This window comes from Amphiprion ocellaris, chromosome 6 (assembly GCF_022539595.1).
Source record: "Amphiprion ocellaris isolate individual 3 ecotype Okinawa chromosome 6, ASM2253959v1, whole genome shotgun sequence".
NCBI classification, from domain to species: Eukaryota; Metazoa; Chordata; class Actinopteri; family Pomacentridae; genus Amphiprion; species Amphiprion ocellaris.
The window spans coordinates 24428716-24453327 of NC_072771.1; the positions used below are offsets into that span (position 1 = coordinate 24428716).

Below are 24612 nucleotides of genomic sequence, written 5' to 3' on the forward strand. Positions count from 1 at the left end.
TTTCTTTTTTTTAGGGAAGTGCTTGTAGATAATTTGTTTGCCGCCGCTGTGGCCGCGTCCTGCTCCTCTCAGCAGTGGGAAAAAGAGCCGGGGAGGCGGGCAGGGGGCCGGGTTGGCAGCAGCAGGAGGCGGCAAAAACCCACGCTCGTCTGGAGAGCAGGTCCACTTTAGAAAAAAGAAAAAAACTGGCGTGGAGAGAGCTCTGTCTTGGGCTGATAACGCGTTACAGCACACCTTCTCACTGAAGAGGAATTGCATGTTTCAAATATACCGCAGATTTGCCTTTTTATTGAGTTCTGTGCACAATGGAGGAAAAAAAAAACGTATGTTAAACAAGAGGAAAAATATCTACGCTTTTGTTTAAATAGCCCGTGAGACCGTTTTAAAGGCAATATAGGGATGTCTAGGCTTTTCTCATGCGGATCAGAATTTGTAAGTAGTGAGAAAAAGCAGCTCTCATTCTTATTTTTCTAAAGTTAACTTACATCTCCCAGAATTTCTTAGAAAAAATAATGAGTTCTATCAAATTCTCATATTCGGGGACTCTCAGAGGTTCTATATGACCTTAAAGAAGTTACACAGTTCCAACTTAAATGTCTCACTTTAAATTATTTTACAACTTAACAAAACATCATAAACAAACCAGCAAACAAAAAAACCCCTCCTGAGTGGATATTAGTGCGCCACTAATGGAGTGAAGCATGAACAAGCAGGTGTGGTCTTTTAATACCAGGCTTAAGTGTGAAACCAGTCTGAGATTAAATTGCGGCCGGAAATTAAAGGGAAATTCCTTAAAGTCTGCAGGGAGACTGCAGTGACAGCAGTATCAGCCCCATGGGAGCCTACAGATGGTAAATCGGCCTGTCACAATAGGCACAATCAATGATTACATGCATGAACGTAACGGACAAAAACAAGTGCATCCTCAGAAAGCAGATCCTTTAGGTCCTAAAGCCCGCGGGGTTATGATCTGGAAACGGTGATGTGGAAGTCTGTGGGGGAGGGTGGGCTCGAACTTTTGTCAAATTTTGGAGTTGATGATGATGATGATGATGATGATGATGATGATGATGATGATGATGATGATGATGATGATGATGATGATGATGATGATGGTATAACTGAGGTGCCTGTCACCTGTGCTCAGTGTGCATGAGCAGGACTGTGACCAGCAGCCAAATACTGAGTAAAATCGCAGTAACACCTTGCAGCTGGAATAATTTGCTAATTACAGATTGATGAGCAACACAACAAGCTTTTCTGATAATCAATTAATAACCTCTCTAACGTTTTACACTCCAAATGCCAGACGTCGCATTTATTCCCATCAAATGCGAGGATTTGCTGTTTTTATTTTACTTTTTAGGTTTGTGACAAAGCTAGCAACGTGACAACTTCACTGTTGATCTATTTGACTATTTTCTGTTATTTAATAAAAATTTGCAAATTGATCCTTAAAGAAAACACCTGTGCAGCCCCTAATCCTATAATACAATTTATTGGCAATGCATTAAATTCATCTCTGTTGAGTGAGTGTAGTTCTGTTAGATTACTCCATTTTGCAGTTCCGATGCAGCAGCTGTGCAGGATGTAAATCTCTGACCTCTGTATAACACCTTATGATATTGGCTGGTAGAGTTAATGCTTGTTTGTTTTTTTTAATTGTCACACAGTATTAATGTTTGATTTAATATAGTGACAAATATGCTGTCAGCACAGTGGTCAAGTTCTTAGCGCTGTCACCTCATAGCTAGAAGGTCCTGATTCAAATCAGGGCCTGGGATCTTTCTGTGTGGAGTTTGTATGTTCTCCTTGTTCCTGCATGGGTTCTCTCCGAATTCTCTGGCTTCCTCCCACAGTCCAAAGACATGTTGGGGTTAAGTGGAGATTCTAAATTCAGTCTAAGTGGGCTTTGCTCACTGCAAGTCCAATATTTCTACTGATCAGGATTATAAACTGCATCTTCAGTGAGGACCACTGACAGGACCATGTAACGGTCCCAAAATATCATGATCTGGCCACAAGTTACTATCCTGATAATATCAATATCACCTTATATTACAGCAGTATGTAGTTCAGAAGATTTGAGATTTTGAAATGAGAGATTGGAAGTGTCTCCATCATTTCAGGTGCAGTTTCAGACTACGGAAGGAAATTCTAGTTAGGTTTCATGAAGCTATTCTTGATGAAGATCTGCTCTAGCTTTCCTGTGTTTCCCAGCTCCTGTCTTTCCCCGTGCTCCTGTGCAGGCCTAATAATGGCAATATTAGTGATGCCCAGGTAGCGACATGTTTAGCACTGTTAAGGTAATGGCAGTGACCTCTGAGGGCAGGACCTGGCTGTGTGTGATGCATTCAGGGGAGATTCGGTGCCACGAAGAGCTCGAGGACTCCCTGCAGCTCAGAAACACAGAGTGACTGCTCTCCTCTCTCATGCCTGTTCAGGAGTAATGGGGAAACAATGGGATCACCGCCTGAGGGTTGGCCTGTGTTTGTAGCCTGTGTTTTTGTCTTGCACCAAGTGTTTACATAAAACACATCAGCCCCTCTGAGAACGAGGTCAGCTCACCCCTCTAATCGCCTCTGCAGGCAGAGACACAGTGTCCCCCAGAACAGCATGTCACCCAGAGTGACCCTCTGGCCACACAGAGGAAGCGGCTGTCAGCCATACTTAGCCAAGAAGTAGTGTCCTGCCAATGATTTCCCACTAAAGTTTCAACCTGGATAGAGCAGAGTGTTCAGACTGACAGTCAGCTGGAGAAGACTCACATCAGGTTCCGATGTAGCTGCACCTTCACCTGGTGAAGATGATGATTAACTTGTAGTATACTAGTAACTGGCTTGTATAAGCTGTTCACATGACTTCACATCTTTACCATAAAAGGGCATTTACTAAGGATACAGAGCTATAATAGTGTGGTAACAATAAAGTGAGACTAAACCCAGAAACCCTAAATGCAGCTCAACATAGCTGCAGTTGTTTGCTGCATAACTAGTTCCACACGTGAATTAAAGGGTCACTACTTCATCCATATGGTATTTAGCACTGTAGATAGTTTTATCTTCAACTGGTAAGATTGTCAAAGCTCCATTGCTGAGATTGTTGCCCCTATATCCAGAGAGAGTCCACTCCATTTCATCTCTACTCAGTGGAAAACTGCATTTAACAGACTGAGCAGCCACGTCTGTTTTCATGTTGCAATAACGCCAGATAAGAACACATGTATAGTTCTCACTGGGATTTATGATGGTAGTGGTAAAATTCTTGGTGGTAGTGATTTTATCATCAAAAATAACAAATAAAAAACAGAATAATGTAGAGTAGAATGTAACTAAGTACTGTAACTCAAATACTGTACTTAAGGGCAGTTTTAAAGTTTTTGTATTGATTTGAGTACCTAGATTTCATGCTGCTTTTTGGTTTAATATTATACCTATATTAAGTACTGATTACTTTTCAGATAAAGATTTTTCCTAGAAGGCTTATTATCAGTTTGCAAAACATGATGCATTGCTATAAATTATACTACACAACACTATATAAAATAGTAAAGCATATTTGTCTCATGGCACTGGAGGTTAGAGATGGGTACGTCTTGGACAAGTCACCAATCCTTCTCAAATGCAGACAAAAACCCATGCACACTAACAACTTTAGAAGAACTAGAACCCATGCAGGCCCAGGAAGAGCATGCAAACTCTACACAGAAGGGCGCCAGCCAGCTAGTAGGTTTGAAATCAGAACATTCTTGCTGTGAGAAAACTCTGGTAACCATTGCACCATCATTCTGGGGCAGTTTTCTACTTGGTGGATACCTTTTCTTTTAACAGTTTATGTTTGCGGATGAAACTTAATAATTTTCCTTAAGTAGTATTTTGAATGCAAGATATTCACTTGGGATGGAGCATCTTCACTCTGTTGTATTGGAGAGTCCCTGTAGTCCTCTATAGGACAAAGCTGGCATGGCTAATGTCTGATACATGGAAATGTTGTGAACACTTCTTCCACCACTGTCTGACTTCAGCAGCCACCATCTGATTGCGTCAAGCTGAACACTGGCTCGGATGTTATATTTGCTGACAGAGTATTCGTCGATACTGGTCAGTCACAAATGCCCCTACAGGTCCAATCACAACGTCTTCTACTCTCCTCCACAGCCGTTGACTTCTCGGGACAGACTGGTGGACCTCCCAATCCTATTGTCCTCAAGGATCATAGAAAACCTGATCCTAAAATTTTAGAAAGGTCAGCGGTGTTGACCTTTGGGTGACCTGTGTCAACACCAAAGTCTCTGCTCTGTGGCAAGGTCAGGCCTTTTCAGTGTCCTTATGGGTGAAGATGGAGCAAAAGTCCTCTTCTTTTTCACAGCTGATTGACTGTAAAAGACCCTCATTTCCAAAAGAGCTTTCATTTAATTTTGACGTGGCACAGCCGGCACATGATGTGTCCCCATGAGGAGGGAACTCAGACACCCTAAAGTCAAGTTGTCTGAATTACTTTGCATTTAGCTTTCCCAGTGACTTTTCAGAGGTTATCCAGGCTGGAAGCTATTTTTTGCCTGGTGTGTAGATGTTGTAATAAGAAAATTATCAAATGAGGTGTAATGCAATTAGATATTTAAAGGTACAGTACACAAAAACATCAAAAGTAAGTTATCCCAATTAGAAGAGAGATGTAATTATGTCTTAAAAAAGACAAATAATTTTCAAGTAAAAAATGTCCAGCTTGGGGTATGAAGTAACCTCACTGACCCAGAACTTTGGAACTAAAGTGATGACGGGGCCCAGCTTTCGTTACGCTGCTCTGAAAAATTAGAATAATGGACTATGAAAGAAGGAGAGATCCAAAGAAAAGAACAGGGGGGAGAAAGAAAGTCTTTGGGAAAAGCGGAATTAGATAGGAAGAGAGAGAGAAATAAAGGCAGGGGAAGAGTGAAATGGACACAAAATAAGGAGGAGAGAAGAGAGAAAGGGGGCAGTAGTGGTGTGATGTGAGTGTTATCATCAGCTCTCATTCCCAGCATGGAATCTATAATGGGAAAATCAACCTCTCTGACTCCTGTGTAATTGGATTTGCCGGGTCTCGTGCTGAATCAGAGCCCAGTGGGTAGCACAAAGCTTGTTAAGATTGGACAAGCATTGCTGGGCCGCTGGGCTGGGGGAGAGGTGGGGCGACGGCAGAGGTAACCTTGACAACTTTTCTGGAGTGGAGAGTGAATAATTCAATATGTTGAGCACTCAACTGGTCCCCCGTTACAACCAATTGACTGGAAGCTGCCCAAACATTAATCAGTTCATAAATTGGGTCAAACCTGAGCTTTTCTCACATTTCGGTCACCAGAGCTGAGAAAAAGGACACCTGTGTCACCTTGGAGGAAGTGTGTTTTCTAACAGTGGTTACCAGGTTACGGAGGTAAACACACCGTCACTCCCGCCTCACCTCACAACTTGCAGCTAGTTTAAAGTATGACCAAAAAGAAAACACAATGTTCACATGAACATTGGAATTCCTATATGAAATCCAAACTCCAGTTTAACAGTGGTATGTCCATCAATGTCTTATTGTTCGTAGATATAAATAACCTTAAAGCCAAGTCCAGGTTCAACAATTTTAGCACATGAATGAGGGATTTATCTAGTTGAAAGCAAGTTGAAGCATAGCTAATGTGTGTAAACTACATGCTGCATAAGAAGAACTTTACTGGTTCCTCTTTGTACAACTCTGCCAGCTGCATTTTTGGCCATACAAGCAGTGTGGCTCTTCTATTTGATAGTGAAATTGGTTGGTTGACATATCTATACGTCAATATAATTCAATCTGGACTGTAGTCCAGCTGTAGATATACATGGTTCCCAGATAAATGAACCAAATGATTTATGTCATTGCTATAGTGCCACCAACAAGTTTTTATTGTGTTTTTATATAGTGATCTCTCCAGCTACTGGAAACATAACCATTTAAACAGCTACCTGCAAAACTAATTGTATTTTATATCTGATGGTAACAAGGGCAGCATGATGGTGCGATGGTTAGCACTGTCACCTCACAGCTAGAAGGTCCTGGGTTCGAATCTGGGCCTGAGGTCTTTCTGTGTGGAGTTTGCATGTTCTCCCTGTGCCTGCATGGGTTGCTTTCAGTGCAAAGACAGTCCAAAGACACGCCGAGGTTAACTGGTGATTCTAAATTGTCCGTAGTTGTGAATGTGAGTGTCCTCTGCCTTTGCCCTGGGACAGCTGGGACAGTCTCCAGCTCCCAAGACCCTACCGAGGATTAAGCGGTGCATAGACAATGAATGGATGATGGCAACTAGAAATGTCAACATTAACATTTAAAACATCATACCTGCTAAACATCAACATCAGTATAGCACCTCATCTCCAATAACAACTGCACACTGGTACAATGTAAATATGTATGTGACATATACACTACTGTTCAAACGTTTGGGGTCACCCAGATAATTTCATGTTTTCCATGAAAACTCACACTTTTATTCATGTGCTAACATAACTGCACAAGGGTTTTCTAATCATCAGTTAGCCTTTCAACACCATTAGCTAACACAATGTAGCATTAGAACACAGGAGTGATGGTTGCTGGAAATGTTCCTCTGTAGCCCTATGTAGATATTCCATTAAAAATCAGCCGTTTCCAGCTAGAATAGTCATTTACCACATTAACAATATCTAGACTGTATTTCTGATTCATTTGATGATGTCTTCATTGAAAAAAAGAGTGTTTTCTTCAAAAATGAGGACATTTCTAAGTGACCCCAAACTTTTGAACGACAGTGTACCATGTATGCCCACATACGCACACACACACACATGCACTCTTACACATAAACATAACAGACACAGACACGACCGTAACTCTTGCACAATGTATCCTGCACTCTCTTTACATCTCCTTATTTATGACATTGTATTTTTATTTTTAAGGAATATTTTTATCATGTCTGTGCAATTTACTGCCTATGATATATGAGCATGTGACAAATAATAAATAAATGTTACATCTCGTACTTGTATTGTCACTGCGAGGATAGTAAATCATTTTGTGGTACATTTTTTATTGTTGATCGTGTGTGTGTTTGTGGTTATTAGTTTGGATAGGATGTACATCACCTCGTGCTCAGTTGGTGAATTTGATGTGTTTAAATATTTTTTTCATTGTGGTTTATATTTCAAATCTGTGTGTTCTGTGTTTTATCAGGCTGCTGATTGGTTCTGAAGTAGATAGCAAAGTTCAGGTTGAACTTGAAGCCTCAAGAGGTGTCCTGATCATGGACGGCTATAAACAGATGACACAGATTGGAAAGTCCACAGGTTAGCTCTGGCCAAGGATCTTATTTACAAATGTTCCCATTTCATTTTTCTTTCCTTTCATTGCCTGTCATTTCTGCACACTAATACTCTCTCTAATACATACATAAAAAGCCTCTAAAAATGCTTCAACTTCTGTTTTTCGAGCGCTATCATAGGAGCTTCAGTTAAAGGCCCTGATAACTGCGTTTACTGAAGCAAAAAATGTGGTAATTGCTTTTGGGCACTGGCCTTGCTAACATTTTCCAAAAGCACTATAAGCTCTGGCAGCTCAAACTGCAGCTCAAAACAATGCTGCTCCCTGGACCAACATTGTTACACTGAGTAATAAAGCACTCAGTGATTAGCCTGTAATGTACCCATGTAATCAAAGATCAGTGACCAGACCTGGACTGTGCCAACTGGAAGAACGAGACTGGGAGTTTTCTGCTGTTTCTGTAATAGAGCATGGAGAGAGAAAGAGAGAAGGAAAGGTAGAGAAGTAGAAGAGAGGGAAAGGGGGATGGTTGGATCGGTGTAGTTTGGATCTTGTTTCTGTATTGTTATGTTACACTCAGTAGAGCAGTAGATACCCAGGTAAGCACTGAATAAGATCTCTCCGGCCCTCCACCTCCCACGACATGAATGATTAAGCACTCGGTCCACAGTGCCTTCAGCCAGGCTACAGATGATGTGGAGAAACATATGTGTGGACTGGCCTCCACGCAGCATCACCAACTTTGTAGTGCCACAGCATACTGCATGAATGAGCTACCAGCAGAGAAGATAGCAAATGTGTTTTGTACTAGTGTAATACGAATGTGATTTTTGCCACGACTGTCTAGAATCCAGAGTCACTGATTGCCTCCATGCAAGCAGACACAGGAGGAAGTACTGTTTATCTTTAACGTCTCTGGAGGGAAGGACGTCATTTCAGCTTGGAGCATCACTGGCAGCAGACTAATACGGCTTCAGAATGCAGGTTTGTGTCGTAAAAATGCCCTGTCATTTTTATTACTTGACTTGTAGTTTTGTTGCATTTCAAAAACACTTTGGTTTTGGTATCTGAAGGTGCTGCCAACTGTTTCAAAGTTGTTAAAAAAAAAAGCTTCATATTTCAGAGTGAATTTACAGTTTGTTCTGTGAGTTTCGTTCAGGCCTGCGCTCTCCTTAGTCACTTAAGATGGTCTTAGGCCATTGCAAGTGTGTGGGATTAGATATATGATCACCACCAGAGAAAAAAGACTAGACAGCTTGGAAACATGCTCTCTAGCGGGGAGTTAGACGAGAAGACTGATAGTACTGTCATAAATTTTAAACTTGAGCCTGCAGTTAATTTAGCTTAGCACAAAGAGAAGAAATGAGGAAAGCTGGTTTGATCTGCTAGACGTTGACAAAATGCACCTACCAGCACCTCCAGTAATCAACATGTTTTATTTGATTTGTTTTAGGTGTGCAAAAATGTATAAAAATATTCAATTTGCAATTTGGAGCAGGGAGATCCTGCAGCCTTCACTTGTTGCATAGCAACCACTGCTGTTTTGAACTTCATATTTTGTACAAATTAAACAAACAGCACATCCATTTAGTGATTCTGGATGGCAGATTTTAATTACTCAGTGATTTAGCCAGGCCTCCTGTTTCTCCCATCTTTAGATGAAACTTAGATAACTGGATAGCTTCATATTTAACATACAGATATAAAAGTGGTATCACTCTTCTCACCTAACTCTTCGTCAGAAAGCACATTTCCTCAGAATGTTAAAGTATTGCTACAAGATGCTTTAAGAAAACATGCCCCTGGTCAAAACTGTGCAGAGAAGACATGCAGTAACCTTGGGGTCAGGTGGAAATACTACTTATCATGTATCATACAATCAGGTAGAATCCTCTTTGAGGGGGAGATAAGTGTTAGTTGGTAAATTGCTATGTCTTAGCAGCTGCTTCCCCTCCCTCCCTCATCTAAAGCTACCTCCACTCTTCTCTCAGATGAGGTCACTCTGTCTCAGGCAACACTGACACTCTAGACCAAGACGAGGGACCATCTCTTAATTAAAATACAATTGCTTGTGCTCTGAGGTAGCAAGGCAATCCACCTGATCTGACTGCGGCTTGAAGGATTCATTACATAATCATTCTTTCCGCTGCTATGCACGAGATTGGGAAGTCTATTGTTTAATTATAACTAGAATTACAATCTAGGCTATTTGGCTTGTTAGAAACTACAAATCACACATGCACAAGGAGAGCTTTTTCAACAGCCAGGTGCCTCCTTTAGCTCAGAATCTCTTGTCCTCCTGGACTAAAAACGCCCATTCAGTGTTCAGCCTTTCTAGTGTAGTGTCATTAGAAACACATCTGCTTGCTACAGACAGCTTTCTTAAAAAGAAATACCTGCAGGACACCAAAGGAACCCTGAATGGAAAACAGCAAACCTTTAGATTTAGTCAGAAAACCTTGAACATTTGCATTATTATCACCACTGAATTCATTAATCCTCCTCTTGACAGGAGCTTATCTGTTCATGTTATTACTTGTAATACTGTATGGCAGATCCCTAAGTCACGCTGTCCCAGCACATTGTCTGCCTGTGCTGCCCTGAGAGAAGTTTGTTCCCATGAAGGAAGGGGGTGTCACAGATACCCCACAGTAGCACCACTACCATCACATCGCCAGATTGATTCTGACGTCCAAAAAAGGGTTCCTTCAATGATATTGTTCACCTGTCTCATTGGCTTAAAGTGGGTGGGTGGGAGGGTGGGGGGCTATGGGAAGGGGGTCGGGTGAGGGTTATTGGTGGGGACACGGGGTGAGGGGGTATTGTTGAGGCAAGTGGTGAGAGCATTGGGGGTGCGGGGCTGACAGGTGGAAAAAAACACTCTCATCTGACTAGCCTCCTCTATCCTTCCATGGGGCCCCGTATGAGCAAAGTAATGAAGTCCAAATTACAGCACAGGATTGCTAAGAACAAGCCTCTATTGTTTGCCCTCGGGGCACACTAAAGCACACTAAATGAGTGTCACAGCAAGCAGCGGGGCACAGACCGTTACTGCACTATTTAGTCTGTCCCCGTTGTCTCAAGACGGCCCCGTTTCAGAGGTTCTCAGATCAGACAAATACTGCTCCCCTCCTCCCCCCTCCTTCGCCTTCACCCTTCCTCTGTACAGCTAACCCCTCCCCAACTCCTCACCCCAAAATAGGCCAAATCTCCTCTATTGTGTTTCGACTGCCTAGTGTGAAATTCACTGTGACGTTAAATGTTTTCTAATGAATAATTACTGAATGGATATGCAGGGGGAATATGTGTAATGGATTGTAGACTGCATTTTAAAGACGTCTTTTTTGTCTCTGCTCCGTGGTATTTACAGGACAAAAACACTTGGCCTTTCTCAGAAGAAATGAGGGCCATAGGCGGAGGATAGAGGCAAGGGAGGAGGGGGGAAGGAGGGCTTTGTGTCAATTAGATCCAATGGATTATCTTTTTTAATGTTTTTACAGAGAGACTTGAGAATCAAAGGACTTCTGCTTCCAAAGGAGAGAAAAAAAAATACAAAACCAACAAAAGCTGTGAAAACCTTTGGTCTAAGTGTTGGTGCTGCGAATGCAAAACAGATTGGTGGAATTTTTCCCACTATGCTTCTTAAATGTGCCGCTGTTTTGGGCTCGCCGAGTCCATTTGCACAGTGTGTTGTGTTTGGTTGGTGTCTCAGCTCAAGGGAACTATGGGCTGCTAGCCAAGGTCCCTGTGTGCTGTGTAGCGATCATTATCTTCTGTCTGTTCATCTGCACAATCACAGACCTTTCCTTCAAAGACACATAGGACCTCTAGACCTCTTACTTCAATAGAACTAACAGACAGCATGTTTGTGCTTTTTTTGGTGCTTTTTTCAGCGCTGTCCTCCCCCACAGAGACATTTATTTACACATTTATTCATACAGCTGCAGTTGTCAAAATACATGACTGAAAATGACGAATATGATTATTGTCAACACGCAAATGTTGCACTTGTTACTTTGGAGGAATTTGCTTCCTCTAAAGTTTAGGGTTAATTTAACCAATAAATTCACACATCTTTAAAATAACTCATTCAAACAAAATTAATGACTTAACTATGATGGACTGAATGTGGAATGGCATTGTTTTGAAAATATAAAGTATAAATCTGCAGATTATGGTGCTGATCATATATCTAATAACACACACTAATTTTAAGGAATTCAAGTTTTAAAAAGCTATTCCCAGTGCTCTGAGGCTATGCATTTAGCCCCCCGTATGGTTGATATGACTTGTTGCACAGGGTCAACTCGACATGGAGGGGGCCCTGACGGCCAGGGACCGAGTGGGAATCCAGGACTTTGTCCTTCTGGATGAAACCACAGAGGCAGCCTTTCTCACCAACTTAAAGAAACGCTTCAGCAAGGATCTCATCTATGTAAGTTTGGGAGGGACCATTTGAACCCTGTTGTCAACAATGTCAGCACATTTTTGCAATGAATATGACAACTTTTAACTCATTCCTTTAGACTTACGTTGGCACTTTAATAGTGTCTGTCAATCCCTACAAAGAGCTGGACATCTACAATAAGAAACAGATGGATACCTACATGGGAGTCAACTTTTTTGAGCTTCCACCTCACATGTGAGTGTATAATTTGTATGAAAAGTATGAAAATGTGTGTAAACAGATAGGTGTCAAATTAAAGAAAAAACTGACCCCTCTAGTGAGGGGTTCTGATGCTTCCGTTAGGCTGTGATCGGCATTTTGCTGCCATGGTTTGGATCCACTTGTCCCCTTAGAGGCAAGAGTCACTGCAAATCAATAGGAAGTTATCCTATGATGAAACATTTCCATCCTGACTGGAGTGGTCTCTCTCAGGATAACAATCACACATCTATAGGACATGAGGGGCCACTGAATGGCTTGATGAAAATGTTGCATACTATACGTTGTGGCCTTCACAGTCACAAGATCTCAACCCAGCAGAGCTCGAAATGGAGATTTTGGACAGTGCTTTCCACCACCAACATCAAAACACCAAATGAGGGAATATCTTTTGAAAAAATAGTGTTCATCCCTCCAGTAGAGTTCCAAGACACTTGGAAAATCAATGTGAATGTGAACTGAGCCTGCTGTGACAGCACATGATGGCCTAATGCCTTCCTAATATACTATATGTTGGTTTTTCCTTTAATTTGTCACACAGATGTACATATAAGGGATGTAAACTCTGAAATGCTCTTGGCTGAAGTAACTCCTGGTCCAGTCCATCAAGATTTACCTTTGAAATATTGTATTTGCTCTGTGTTCCTGCAGCTACGCCTTGGCAGATAATGCCTACCACACTATGCTGACAGAATTCAACAATCACTTCATTCTCATCTCTGGGGAGAGTGGAGCAGGGAAAACGGAAGCCTCCAAGAAGATCCTGCAGTATTATGCTGTCAGTTGTCCCAGCACCACTCTACTAAACACTGTCAGAGACAAAATGCTCATGTCCAACCCTGTCCTGGAGGTGTGGTAATATTATATCAGTGCAATAACATGCCAAGAAGCAGGTCTTGCTAACATTAATTATTTGGAATGATGTGACTGTGTTTTCTTGCAGGCTTTTGGGAATGCCAAAACACTAAAAAATGACAACTCAAGTCGGTTTGGGAAGTATATGGACATTCAGTTTAATAGCGAGGTAAGAGTTAGGGTGCAGATTCACAGAAGGGCTCTAAGATAGATCTGAAGAAATTACTTAAAAGAAAAAAATGCAGAAACAGTTAATGAGAAATGCTTTTACTCATGGTGAAGTTACTTTTGTTTTATTTTTTTAAATTTCTAAATTCACTATAAAAGACATGCATTAAATAAACACAACAAGCCTAGTTGTAACACAAGCATAACTATATGGTCTCTGAAAATAGATCAAATTAAATTACTGAAAATTACAGCTTCAAAGAAACAAAAAGAGGAAAGCTAACAACGCTTGCACACCACTTTTCCGTTACAGAACTGAATCCGTAGCTTTTAAGAAGGAGACACTTTATCCTAAAAGGATTTAAATCTGGCCACTGGACCATAGGCTATGTTTTTTCTGCAAGTTGTAGAGCTGCTGTCTTTAGGATCATGATGCCCATAGGGGGATGCTGTCGGAGGCCATATCCTGAACTACCTGCTGGAGAAGTCAAGGGTTGTGCATCAGAATCACGGTGAGAGAAACTTCCACATCTTCTATCAGCTGGTGGAGGGAGGAGCGGATGACTTGCTGCGCCAGCTGGGCCTGGAGAGAGACGTCCAGCATTACAACTATCTAACGCAAGTATGTGTGCCTTGATGAGTCTGTTGGAATAAAACAGATTTATAGGAAAATAGCACATTTCGGCAGTTTATTTCTATGTTTATTGTTTCTGACAGGGAGAGTGTGCCATTGTGTCTTCCATTAATGACAGAAATGACTGGAAAACAGTCAAGAATGCACTGCAAGTCATCAACTTTGATGAGATTAACACTAATGTAAGCTGGCTGCTACTGCAGATGTCCTGATCTGCACCAATCATTCTTGCTTGCAAGTTTTGCAGTATTGACAATAAAATGATGATTCTGTGCAGCACTTGTTTGGGATCGTTGCGAGTGTTCTCCACTTGGGCAACATTCAGTTTGACTCTGACAGTAAAGGCCATGCCCTCCTGAACAACAACACAGAGCTGCACTGGGTCTCAGATGTAAGAATCCAGAAAAATCAACTCTTCGGATGTCCAGCAAGCATATATACTCACCTGATGTTATTTTCCTCACAGCTACTAGGTGTGGATGCCCAGAGTCTCCAAGAGGGATTAACGTTCAGGAAGATTGAAGCCAGAAAAGATCAGGTTGACATTTATCTTTTTCAGTGACAATGTTGTGTTTCTATTTAAGCTTTCCATGTTTGAAATACAGCTATGGTGTTGTCTCACTGTAAAGGTCCTCACCCCATTCACAATTGATCACGCCATCTATGCCAGAGACGCCCTGGCCAAAGCCATCTACGGACAGACCTTCACATGGCTGGTCAACAGGATCAATGAGTCCATGGAGAACAAGGTGAGGATAATGAGGTGTGAGAACTGATGAATCCCAGACAGGGAGGATGTGTTTCACTCACTTTAATTTTTTTTTCTTGTAGGATCCCTCACGGAAGACTGTCATAGGGCTTTTGGACATATATGGATTTGAGGTTTTCTATGTAAACAGGTATGTGGAAATCAAATGTATTGTCCTGCTAAAGGTTGTAGACTTTTGTGGAAAAATAATGGCTGATGCCTTCCTTGATATTCTTTGTAAAAAAAACAGCCAACTTGCAAAGTTTGATCTCTTTGTCTTTTTCCTCAGCTTTGAGCAGTTCTGTATAAACTACTGCAATGAAAAGCTGCAGCAGCTTTTTATCCAGCTGACACTGAAAGCTGAGCAGGACGAATATGAAGCAGAAAACATTGAGGTGACCTGGGGAATAATGAATCAATGACTGTTTACACTGATTTGCTGGAAACAGAGTTCAAATTACAATTTGTTTCATTCTGATTCTCCAAGTGGGAGCCAGTTCAGTTCTTCAACAACAAGATCATCTGTGACCTGGTTGAGGAGAAACACAGAGGAATCATATCTATACTGGTGTGTAGCTACAGGACAGGACAGTTATTTTTTTTTTAAATTGAAAAAACACACATTACTGACAACACTTCTAATGTGCTTATGATTACCCTGCAGGATGAGGAGTGTCTCAGGCCAGGAGATGCTACAGATCTCACCTTCCTGGAGAGACTGGAAGATAAAATGGGAAATCACCCCCACTTTGTCACGTGAGTTAAAAACTAACACACATATCTGTGGACTATTTCTCAAACAGGGAGGTGTTAATGCTAAACAGAGATTTACATATTACAAAAGATAATTTGGTAACTGGACACTAATCATTATTGTTTTTCTGATTATTTTGAATAACACATTTTGTAAACAACCAGTTGATTTAATTAAATACACCATCCACCTCAATGATACTGTCCAGCTCAAAGCTTTTCCTCAACGCTAACTTCTGTCATCGTCGTTCTGCTGACTGGTGTCCTGTAAGTGAGTCGACAGTGAGCCGATAGAGATGGAGGATTAGGATTGGTCTATAAAGCCTCTCACTCCTCATCCCGCTGTCTCTCTCCACCTCTTTGACTGCAGGCACAAACTGGCTGACAAAATGACACGTAAGACTCTGGAGAGGGGAGATTTCCGTCTCTTGCATTATGCTGGGGAGGTCACCTACTGCGTTGTGGGTAAAAGAAACCACAGTCTCAGACTCTGTTACTCAAACATCTAAACCATTTCATTTTAAACTGACAGCTCTGTGGCTTTAACTTTTTTTCCCCTGTGACATTCTAGGTTTCCTGGACAAAAATAATGACCTGTTGTATAGAAACATAAAAGATGTAAGTCTTCAATTTTTTTGTAATATTAGGTGAGACAAAGCCACAGAGGAGAGCTCTTTTAATTTGTTTATTGTAAATAAGACAAGAGGGGAGTATTGTTATTTGGGAAATTACAAATGGTTTAAAGACAACAAGGTGAATGTTCTTGAGTAGCTGAGTCAGAGCGTACGCCTCAGTCCAATACAGAATTTATGGCCATACTTGAAAAGGGGCTTTTCAGTCACAATCCTTGTGTAACCTGTCAGAGCTTGAGCAGCTTTGCAAAGAAGAATGGGGCAAAATAACAGTGTCAAGATGTGCAAGGCTGATTGAAACCTATCCACACAGGCTCAGTACTGTAACTGCAGCCAAATATAAGGCACTGCAATATTTAAGTGTCAAAACTTTTGTGTAAATGTTTCCAAATGTGCTTTTTCACCTTCGCATAGCTGATGTGTCAGTCTAAAAATGCCATAGTCAAAGAGTGCTTCTCCACCATGGATCCGGACAGCAGGAAAAGACCAGAAACAGTAAGTTCTTCCATGTTGAGCCCTCAATATATTTTAACTTTAACATCTGATGTTGTATTTTATTACATCAGAGTTACCAGCCCCATCTAAGTCTAACATAATTTGTCTTCTGACCACTCAATCAAACTCTTTTTTTGTGTCAGCAGCAGTCTGACAGTATCATCCTTAAGCCATATGTATCTGACAGATGAGCTGTTGGGGATTATGACCCTCATGTTGTGTCTGTAGGTGGCGACCCACTTTAAGAGCAGCCTGCTAAAGCTGACAGAGATCCTCATGGCTAAAGAGGCCTGGTACATACGTTGCCTGAAATCTAATGAGTCCAAGCAGCCAGGTACATTAATTAATATGAGGTTAGTGTGAACAAGATGGAGACGTTTGAATTTCACTAAACCACCCTTGTCTTTGTCACACGATCACAGGTCAGTTTGATGAAGCACTGATCAGGCACCAGGTGAAGTATCTGGGTCTGATGGAGCATCTCAGAGTCAGACGAGCTGGTTTTGCTTACAGACGCAAATTTGATGTCTTCTTGAAGAGGTACGAGGTGCCATAAAACTCTTCAAGAGAGGAATGCATGCTTGATATTGAAATTAAAACTCTCTTCCCACACAATAAAGCATGCTCTATGGGTGGTTTGGCTCATCTTACAGATATAAGCCCCTGTGTCCTGCCACCTGGCCACACTGGAGAGGTGAACCTGCTGACGGAGTGGAAGTGCTGGTTCAACATCTGGGCTACTTGCCACATGAGTACAAAATGGGAAGGTGAGGACAGCTTTCTAATCCAACTGAGCAAATGCACTGTAAGCCAAGAAAGACAAAAATACTAATTCTTGCTTTTTTCCCCCCCAGAACAAAAATATTCATCCGTCATCCCAGGACACTTTATGCCACAGAGGATGCTTATGAGAAATGCAAACATGAACTGGGTGAGTGCAAATCAAATGTTAAAATTTTTCAGTCATCACGTGCTGCATAGTGATTTAATATTATCCACTGAATTTGCAGCAACACGACTCCAGGCCAAATACAAAGGATACAGAGCAAAGGGAGAATTCAAAAAACAGAAAGAAGCCGGTAAATGTCACAACCAAAGGCTGTTTTTTATGTGACAAATAAAAAAATCCCACAACCTCTATTATATATATATTTTTTACATCCTCAGCCACTAAGATTGAAACTTGTTGGAGAGGAGTGCAGGCAAGGAAGGAGAAAGAGAAGAGAGCCTGGGCTGTAAAAGTCATCAAGAAGTAAGGAGGAAGGTGTAAGTTGGACCATTCCTCTCAAGGTTAATGCTACAGTTTTACTGATGCTGTATTTTACAAACTATTTCAGATTTATCAAAGGTTACATGACCAGAGGACAAGCAAAAACCACGGACAACTCGGAGTACTTGGCCTTTGTGAGACAAAGTTACCTGAACAGACTTAAAGAAAAACTGCCAAAGACTGTTTTGGATAAAACCACTTGGCTAACTCCACCAGTTGTGCTGCAAGAGGTACAATATTTACCTATAGAAAAAATTTTTAAAAATGCAAGTTTCTTTTTCACTCTGCATGATTTTACTCTTTTCTTTAGACATCAGAGATCCTGCGTAAGCTTCACTACCGGCTTATGGTACGAAAGTATGTGAGAGGAATCACACCTCAGAAGAAAGCGCAGGTAAAACACATCATACACATTTAAACTGAACTGATATGTTATTTGATTTACTAATTAAATGTATACTTGTCCTCCATTTTTCTTCACTTCAGCTACAACTGAAGGCTACTGCCAGCTCCATCTTTAAAGGCCAAAAGGACAGTTATCCACAAAGTGTCGCTCAACCTTTCGTGGACACCAGAATCAGTAAGTGTCACATATATTCATGTAGTGCCATTTTATTTTTGAAGTATCATTTTTTCACCACTGAATATCTCTAGGTGAACAAGAAGTAAACATGAGGGTTCTCCAGATGATCCGCAATGAGCATATTAAGGTAAGAAAATTCTATTACACATTCATTTTGGATCACTTCAAACACAGCTCACTGTGTTGTGTTCTGTGTTTCTGCAGTACAGCGTTCCAGTAATTAAGTATGACAGGAATGGCTTCAAACCAAGACCCAGACAGCTCATCCTCACCCAGACAGCTGCCTATGTAATAGAAGAAGCCAAGATCAAACAGAGAGTCCTGTACACGTCTCTCAAAGGTCACACCAGCATGATAATACACATTTTACCAGGCAGCAAGGATGTTCTCATATTGAGCTAAATGTGTTTGTTATTTGACTTATTGCAGGGATTTCAGTCAGTAACTTGACTGATGACATCATTGTGTTCCACATAACATGTGAGGACCCTAAACAAAAGGTATGTGGATGTATAATATGTAGCAGATGTTTGGACTTTTTAGAACTTCCTCTTTTTTTTTACAAGCACAGTTGTGAATTGAATTATACAGCTCATTTACACAGAAACATCTTCACAGATTTTCAGTACAAGTTTCTTGCCTATGGTCCTTTGGTCTGATTGTGTTTTACTCTGGTTACTTCAGGGGGACCTCGTAATGCAGTGCAATCACTTGTTTGAGTTTTTAACCAAACTTAGTGTCATTGCTAAAAAACAAAATGTGATCCAAGTGGTTAAGGGCAGGTGAGTTTGAATTCTGAATTTAAGTCCAATTTGATATGCATGTTGATCTAAAACTGTTGTGTACATTAATTCTCAGTATCAAGATTGAAATCCAGGCAGGGAAAGAGAGTGCAGTGGACTTTACAACTGGGCAGGAACCAATGGTTTACAAGGCCAAGAACGGACACCTCATGGTGGTGAGTTGATAAGATATACTTTATTGATCACTTACTTTGGAAATCTATGTTATTTATTAAATGATTATGTACTGTATGGACAGATGTGCTGCTTAAAGTTCTGCTCTAAACTTCATCTGCAAAACAAAGAGATACAACATGAATCGGGCTGTTTGTCACTGCAGGTTGCCACCCGTGCAAGGACACGGTAACGTGTGGGGCAGAAGACACACAAGAAGCCCCTGCATATTTCATCAGGAGACCCCTAAGGAGAGGATCAACACGCCTACAGGCTGCAGTTGACCACAAGCCGCTGCACTTGAGAAACCCTGGATGAGCTTATTTATTGGACAGAGTCACATTTGTCACCCACACATGATAATCAAAAGCACTTTTACACCTCAGAATATTAAACTGCAACAAGATGCTGGTGTTACTGTCTCTCTGTGCCTTCTCAAGGGTTTGTCTTGGGTGTTTTGAGCATTTCATTCAAAGCAAAGGCTCACATTTCAAACAACTCTGCATTACTCAAATCGCTTTCATTAATGTGTAATTCTGATTTCTGAAAAATTAAGCCATATGTATCATAATTTTTCTATGTCCACAGATAATGGGAAAATGCAAAATAAAAACAGAACAAAAGAATGTTTGTAGAAATTTATTTGTGATAAAGTATGTATAAATATAAAACATACATTTATGTTCACTTCTGTACAACAGACCTACAAGTACTGTGATTGTTAGACATATATCAACTCAAACCTATAGTGTGCAAACAGTTCATTCTCTGATGAATGCAGTGATGAAGGACAGGTCTAATTTCTCTCCCTGTTAAAAGCTTGTAGACAGGGTTCTCTTCCTGCCAGGGAGATCTCCGGTTACAGCCATTCACTTCAACCTCAGCATCCATCATTCAATCAGCCCAGTACATTTAACACCTCAGGTCACAGCTCAAGTTCCTTCTACTGATAATAATGATTTCTTTAGTGGAGTGAAGGGAAAGAGCATCAATGTTAAAACTAAATATGGCAGAAGCATTAAAGTGAAATATTGCATCCACCTGTGATATCTTAAGTATAAAAAACAATCAAATTTCAAAAAGGTTTAATTGCTATTATCTGCAGGCTACAAAACAGCCTAGGTAACATTTTCTAAGAATAAAACAGTGCCACCATGTGGCACAATTGTGTCCAACACCTGGTTCATCCACTGATGACCTTACAGTGGACCCGTCAAAACCATGGCAAAGATATACTAAATTATATACACTAATTTTTAGCTACTTACATGATATAACTCTTGCTCTCCTGGATGTAATGTAATTAGGACCTCCAATAACAGATTTATACTCACAACAAACTCCTCTTTTTCCCCCAACACAACTCTGGTGAAATTATATTGACCTGCAGTGCTGAATGCAAACATCCAAGTCTGTGAGCGTCTGCATGGTAGCAGAAAACAGTGATAAAAGTTATCATGGTCAACAAACAGAGAACAACACACTACAGTCTGACCACTCAACAAAGACAAGTGGACACAAAAACACACACAACCACTTCACCACTACACACTATTGTATGACAGTCATCTCATAGTAGTCTCCGGGAGAAAGCTGGTAAAATAAGAGGGGAAGTGAAAGAGAGGCGCTGGGTGTTGTAAGGCACAAGCGTGGTGCAAAGACTGTCCAGGGTCAGAGACACAGGCTGACGGGTCAAAGGAGAGAGAGAAAGAGAGAGGTCACTGGTGGTGATGTGTGCGGTCATCAGGTCGTTTGATGTGAATCCTACGAACTCGCTCGATTCGTTCTCGCTCCTCATCCTCATCCAGGTGATTAGATCGTCCTGCAGCACCCCCTGTGGCTTCCAGCAGAGCATTGTCTGGACCCCTACCATCATGGGACTCATACAGAAGGATGTTGAGGGTCTCCTCATAGATTCTTGCTTCAGGGAACTCAACCTAAGAGAAAGTAAATTGTTACACAAGAGATGCAAAGACAAGCAGCATACTGTCACAGTGCAAACTGCTCTACAGAGTAGACATGTACCAAATGCACATTTACCTTTGTCTGCTTCTTTTCTGTGGCATAAACAATAGAAGTGCAACACACTTCAGCAATTTTACGCCCCTGGCCATAAAACGACCAGCAGCAGATCTCATCCCCAATCACATCTTTGATGAAGAGCACCCGCCCATTGAACCGCAATGACAGCTTGTCAAACAGCTCAATGTTTTTTAGCATGTTGTCATCAGAGTTGCTGGGGGGGAAAGGGGTTATAGAGAGGTCATTCACTAAGACAATTGGTGTACAATTTCACCACATTACGTTCCATCTTTAATTACACATAGTAGATGGTGTTACAAGGTGAAGAGGGCTCACCTGGTATATGAATATTTGTTGTTGCTCCTGTTATACAGCAGTTTGACGGTAGGCTATGAAGAAAACAAAGAAAAATCTGACAAATGTGTCTCAATGCTAAAGCCTACAAATGATCCCACATTACATAAAACATACCTTATTAGAGGTTGCAATGAGCCTCTGCTCTTCCTTAGATGATGTCATCAGAGGCACTTTACAAAGGGGCTCATAAGTTTCTTTGTTCTGGAGGGAAAAGACTTTGGGTTATTTTTGCATTAAAATCTTTCACTTGGAAACCTGCAAATAATGTGCATGATATAATGAGCAGAAGAACAAACTAGCACTAAATACCACAAATGATATATGGACACGATGACATGGATTTGATAGGATATGTAAGCCCCACCCCAATAATAACTACGGCTCATTGTTTTAGTTACCAAATGTCTCCAGTAAATGCTGAGATTTATTTGACTAGTAAAAATGATTTTTGCACAGATTTTATGTCCCTCTTTGCCATTGATGTGTATGTTGGATTTTCTTAATAAATAAATAAATATCCACATTCAAAATAAACAGTTATATAGAATTCTTAGATTTTTTAAAAAGACAATAAACAAATGAACAAGAATAAAACTTCCATAATGAACAGTAGGGTGGGAGATACAGCATGGTAAAAAGATTAAAAGCAATAGAACAAAATGACCTTTAGAAGGACTAACAGTTATTTTGATACTCTTATTTTTGGGGAAATGTGACCCTGTGAACATCGTACCTGCAAGGCAGCTGTACATTCATCAGCTAGGCCTTGGACAAGGTAATACTTGGCCTCAGCGAGCAGCTCCTCGGTTTCCCTTCGGCTGTCTGGAAGCGGAACTGCCCCGTCTCTAAGGTAGTTAAGTATGGTTCCGAAATGCTTCCCACAGCGATCAATTAGAATCCAACCTGTGGAAATTAAATGGTGAAACATTAGTAAGCTACAGATTAAAGCAAGTGCATGTAATTTTAACATTTTCACCAACAGCTCACCTTCACTATCTGTGAGGACCTCCATCCGGCCACTGAACATGGCTTTGAGCATCGTGTCCTGCTTGGTTAGTGTTTGCATTGTAGTGTAATACAGAGCTCCACCCACATTTAATTTCACATATTTAGAGCTCGGGCTGGAGCCTTTGAAGGATGTAGTCCTGGTTGTAGCTGCTGGCACTGCCGAGCTCACCACACTCTCTCCTGACATCTCTTCCTGTAAAAACACAAAATAAAAACATACACAACTAGTTATTTAGGGTCCATATTCATTTTTCATGTTCACTTTAAAAAAGATGCAGGTTGGTACGGTGTCAAAACACAGTATATGACACTTACTCTGAATATATTAGGGTTTTCATGGTAATTGTGTTGAAGGCACATGTTGCCCAATGCAAAAATCAGTCTCATTCTTAAGGTTTTGATAGTTTTTGGGCAGCAATGAAGGCCTAGAGGTGGAGGGTAAGGGTCGACCAATACGGTTTTTTAGAGGTCTGTTGTGATTATTCATAATTAATGAGAGCAATGACCAATATTTAGACTTGACTTACGACTAAAATGAATATCTTGGTGTCAAAATTTAGAATAACACAAACTCTGACACAAAACTTCATTGAAATGCCTTTAATTTCTACACACTGAAAGAGAACTTTTCTAGCATTTATTTTCTAGGATTTTCTGGCAAAAACTACACAAACATGTAAAACAGCTGCAATAAAAATACAGACACATAATATGTTAACAGAAACAAACAAACAAAAAGATTTCTTGGAGTCTCCTGTATAACGAGCAAAATGATTGCTATTTCATTAATTTCTTTGTTCATTATTCGAAAAACAGGACTCAGCAGTTTAAGTACTACAGACTTTTGCTATACTCTTGCTACGCATTTTCAAACCACTGATAGTTTTATGTTTGCATTGGTATTAGGGGAATTTCTTTGAAAAACATAAAACACTAGGTAGGTATTGTGCCAAAAAATGATAATTGTCCATAGAAGTAATTGTTCTCATGTGTCTAGATCTCGCCTGTGTGCTAGAGTATGACCAATCCTATGAGAGGTTAAAACTGCTTTAAAGGAACAATTTGACACATATCATGCAGTTTTCCCACTTGCCAAAACGTGACTGCAGACCCTACTTTGTGAATGAAAAGTAAATAATGCATCCAAATGACTAGAATTTATTTAGGAGGACTATATCTTAAGATTACAGTCCACGGGACAATTGCAAAGGAGATAAAAGTATTATGTTTTATATAATCCCTTTCCATAAACCATGGTAATTACAATCTGGATCTAGTGAAAAAGATATTAGACATATCAAAAACATACATCAACAACATATAGTCATCTTAAATACCGCCACGGTCACGATAAAATTAAAAAACAAAACGTCAAAGTTTCACAAGAGAAAACCTTGTTCGTTTTTTAACTGATGCAGACAAAGGGAACTGTAGTTCTTATACAGGGGCCAATACGCCCTTATGAACCTCATGGATAAAATCGTCATTTTGATGCATTAGCATAATTTTAGTCACAATGCAGGGGGTTCAATTACTTATTCACAGGGGGAAAACTACACTGTACGAGTTAAATTGGTCCTTGAAAGATATTTCAACTGATAAAAAAAGAACTGGTAGACTATAACCTAGCGCACAGAGCAGTAAAACTAATGTAGAGATATAAAGATAATTCCTCCAAATCAGTTTTTGGCAGACGATCACTTTTTAAATCGACACTATATCCCTGAATCAGTACATAATAATTTGATTTTAACAAGCACGGCTAATGATCTGGCTAACTAGTTAGCACCTACTAAAGTTGCCGATAATGTTACTTGTTAGGTAAAAGATTATATTATGTGTTTACTAACCACTTAAACATATTTCGATACATACCGTTAGTGTTTGTAACTGGCTTTAGATTAAAAAAAACATTTATATACTTACCATAGAACCCACAGCAGACTTCGTAATTGTAGCTCGCTAACGTCAGTCAGCTAACACCCACTTCCTTCCGGTCCACCGCTGCGCAGTTCCAAAAATGACGTCAACCGCTTCGAGCTTTGTTTAAAGGAACCGCTAACATTAATTTGGTAAATGTTCAATAACTAGTTATAGGGAAATAAGTAACAAAGCAGTACTTTACTTTATCCATCTTGATGTCCTACTGCTTTTAACTTACTT

The 24612-nt window shown here is 40.5% G+C and overlaps 2 protein-coding genes across 2 annotated transcripts; one reads left to right on the forward strand and one right to left on the reverse strand.

Annotated features, from left to right (window-relative positions):
- The first annotated feature begins 12 nt into the window (after positions 1 to 12).
- On the forward strand, positions 13 to 19474 carry myo1ha (myosin IHa). The gene is made up of 33 exons (XM_023269873.3): positions 13 to 7328; positions 8150 to 8286; positions 11603 to 11737; positions 11829 to 11944; positions 12620 to 12818; positions 12912 to 12992; positions 13434 to 13613; positions 13709 to 13807; positions 13903 to 14016; positions 14092 to 14163; positions 14255 to 14374; positions 14457 to 14524; positions 14663 to 14768; positions 14861 to 14941; positions 15038 to 15129; positions 15497 to 15591; positions 15698 to 15744; positions 16173 to 16253; positions 16482 to 16587; positions 16676 to 16793; positions 16907 to 17020; positions 17108 to 17184; positions 17264 to 17332; positions 17421 to 17505; positions 17591 to 17753; positions 17834 to 17917; positions 18010 to 18103; positions 18178 to 18233; positions 18311 to 18446; positions 18536 to 18606; positions 18791 to 18888; positions 18965 to 19064; positions 19229 to 19474. The coding sequence occupies exons 2-33, from the start codon at positions 8281 to 8283 to the stop codon at positions 19253 to 19255; spliced, it is 3090 nt and encodes a 1029-aa protein (XP_023125641.2). The 5' UTR covers positions 13 to 7328; positions 8150 to 8280; the 3' UTR covers positions 19256 to 19474.
- Positions 19475 to 19686: 212 nt separating this feature from the next.
- Positions 19687 to 24525, reverse strand: kctd10 (potassium channel tetramerization domain containing 10). The gene is made up of 7 exons (XM_023269939.3): positions 24376 to 24525; positions 22429 to 22642; positions 22175 to 22344; positions 21556 to 21642; positions 21421 to 21473; positions 21103 to 21298; positions 19687 to 20999 (listed from the first exon to the last, which is right to left on the reverse strand). The coding sequence occupies exons 1-7, from the start codon at positions 24376 to 24378 to the stop codon at positions 20781 to 20783; spliced, it is 942 nt and encodes a 313-aa protein (XP_023125707.1). The 5' UTR covers positions 24379 to 24525; the 3' UTR covers positions 19687 to 20780.
- Between the last annotated feature and the right edge of the window lie 87 nt (positions 24526 to 24612).

Excerpts from the sequence above, each read along its gene's own strand:
- myo1ha (XM_023269873.3), top strand. Across the intron at positions 14,164-14,254 it reads TTGAAGCCAGAAAAGATCAG|GTCCTCACCCCATTCACAAT; the intron begins GTTGACATTTAT and ends CTCACTGTAAAG. Across the intron at positions 14,525-14,662 it reads GAGGTTTTCTATGTAAACAG|CTTTGAGCAGTTCTGTATAA; the intron begins GTATGTGGAAAT and ends CTTTTTCCTCAG.
- kctd10 (XM_023269939.3), bottom strand. Across the intron at positions 22,345-22,428 it reads GGTCCTCACAGATAGTGAAG|GTTGGATTCTAATTGATCGC; the intron begins GTGAGCTGTTGG and ends TAATTTCCACAG. Across the intron at positions 21,474-21,555 it reads TCATTGCAACCTCTAATAAG|CCTACCGTCAAACTGCTGTA; the intron begins GTATGTTTTATG and ends TTTTCTTCATAG.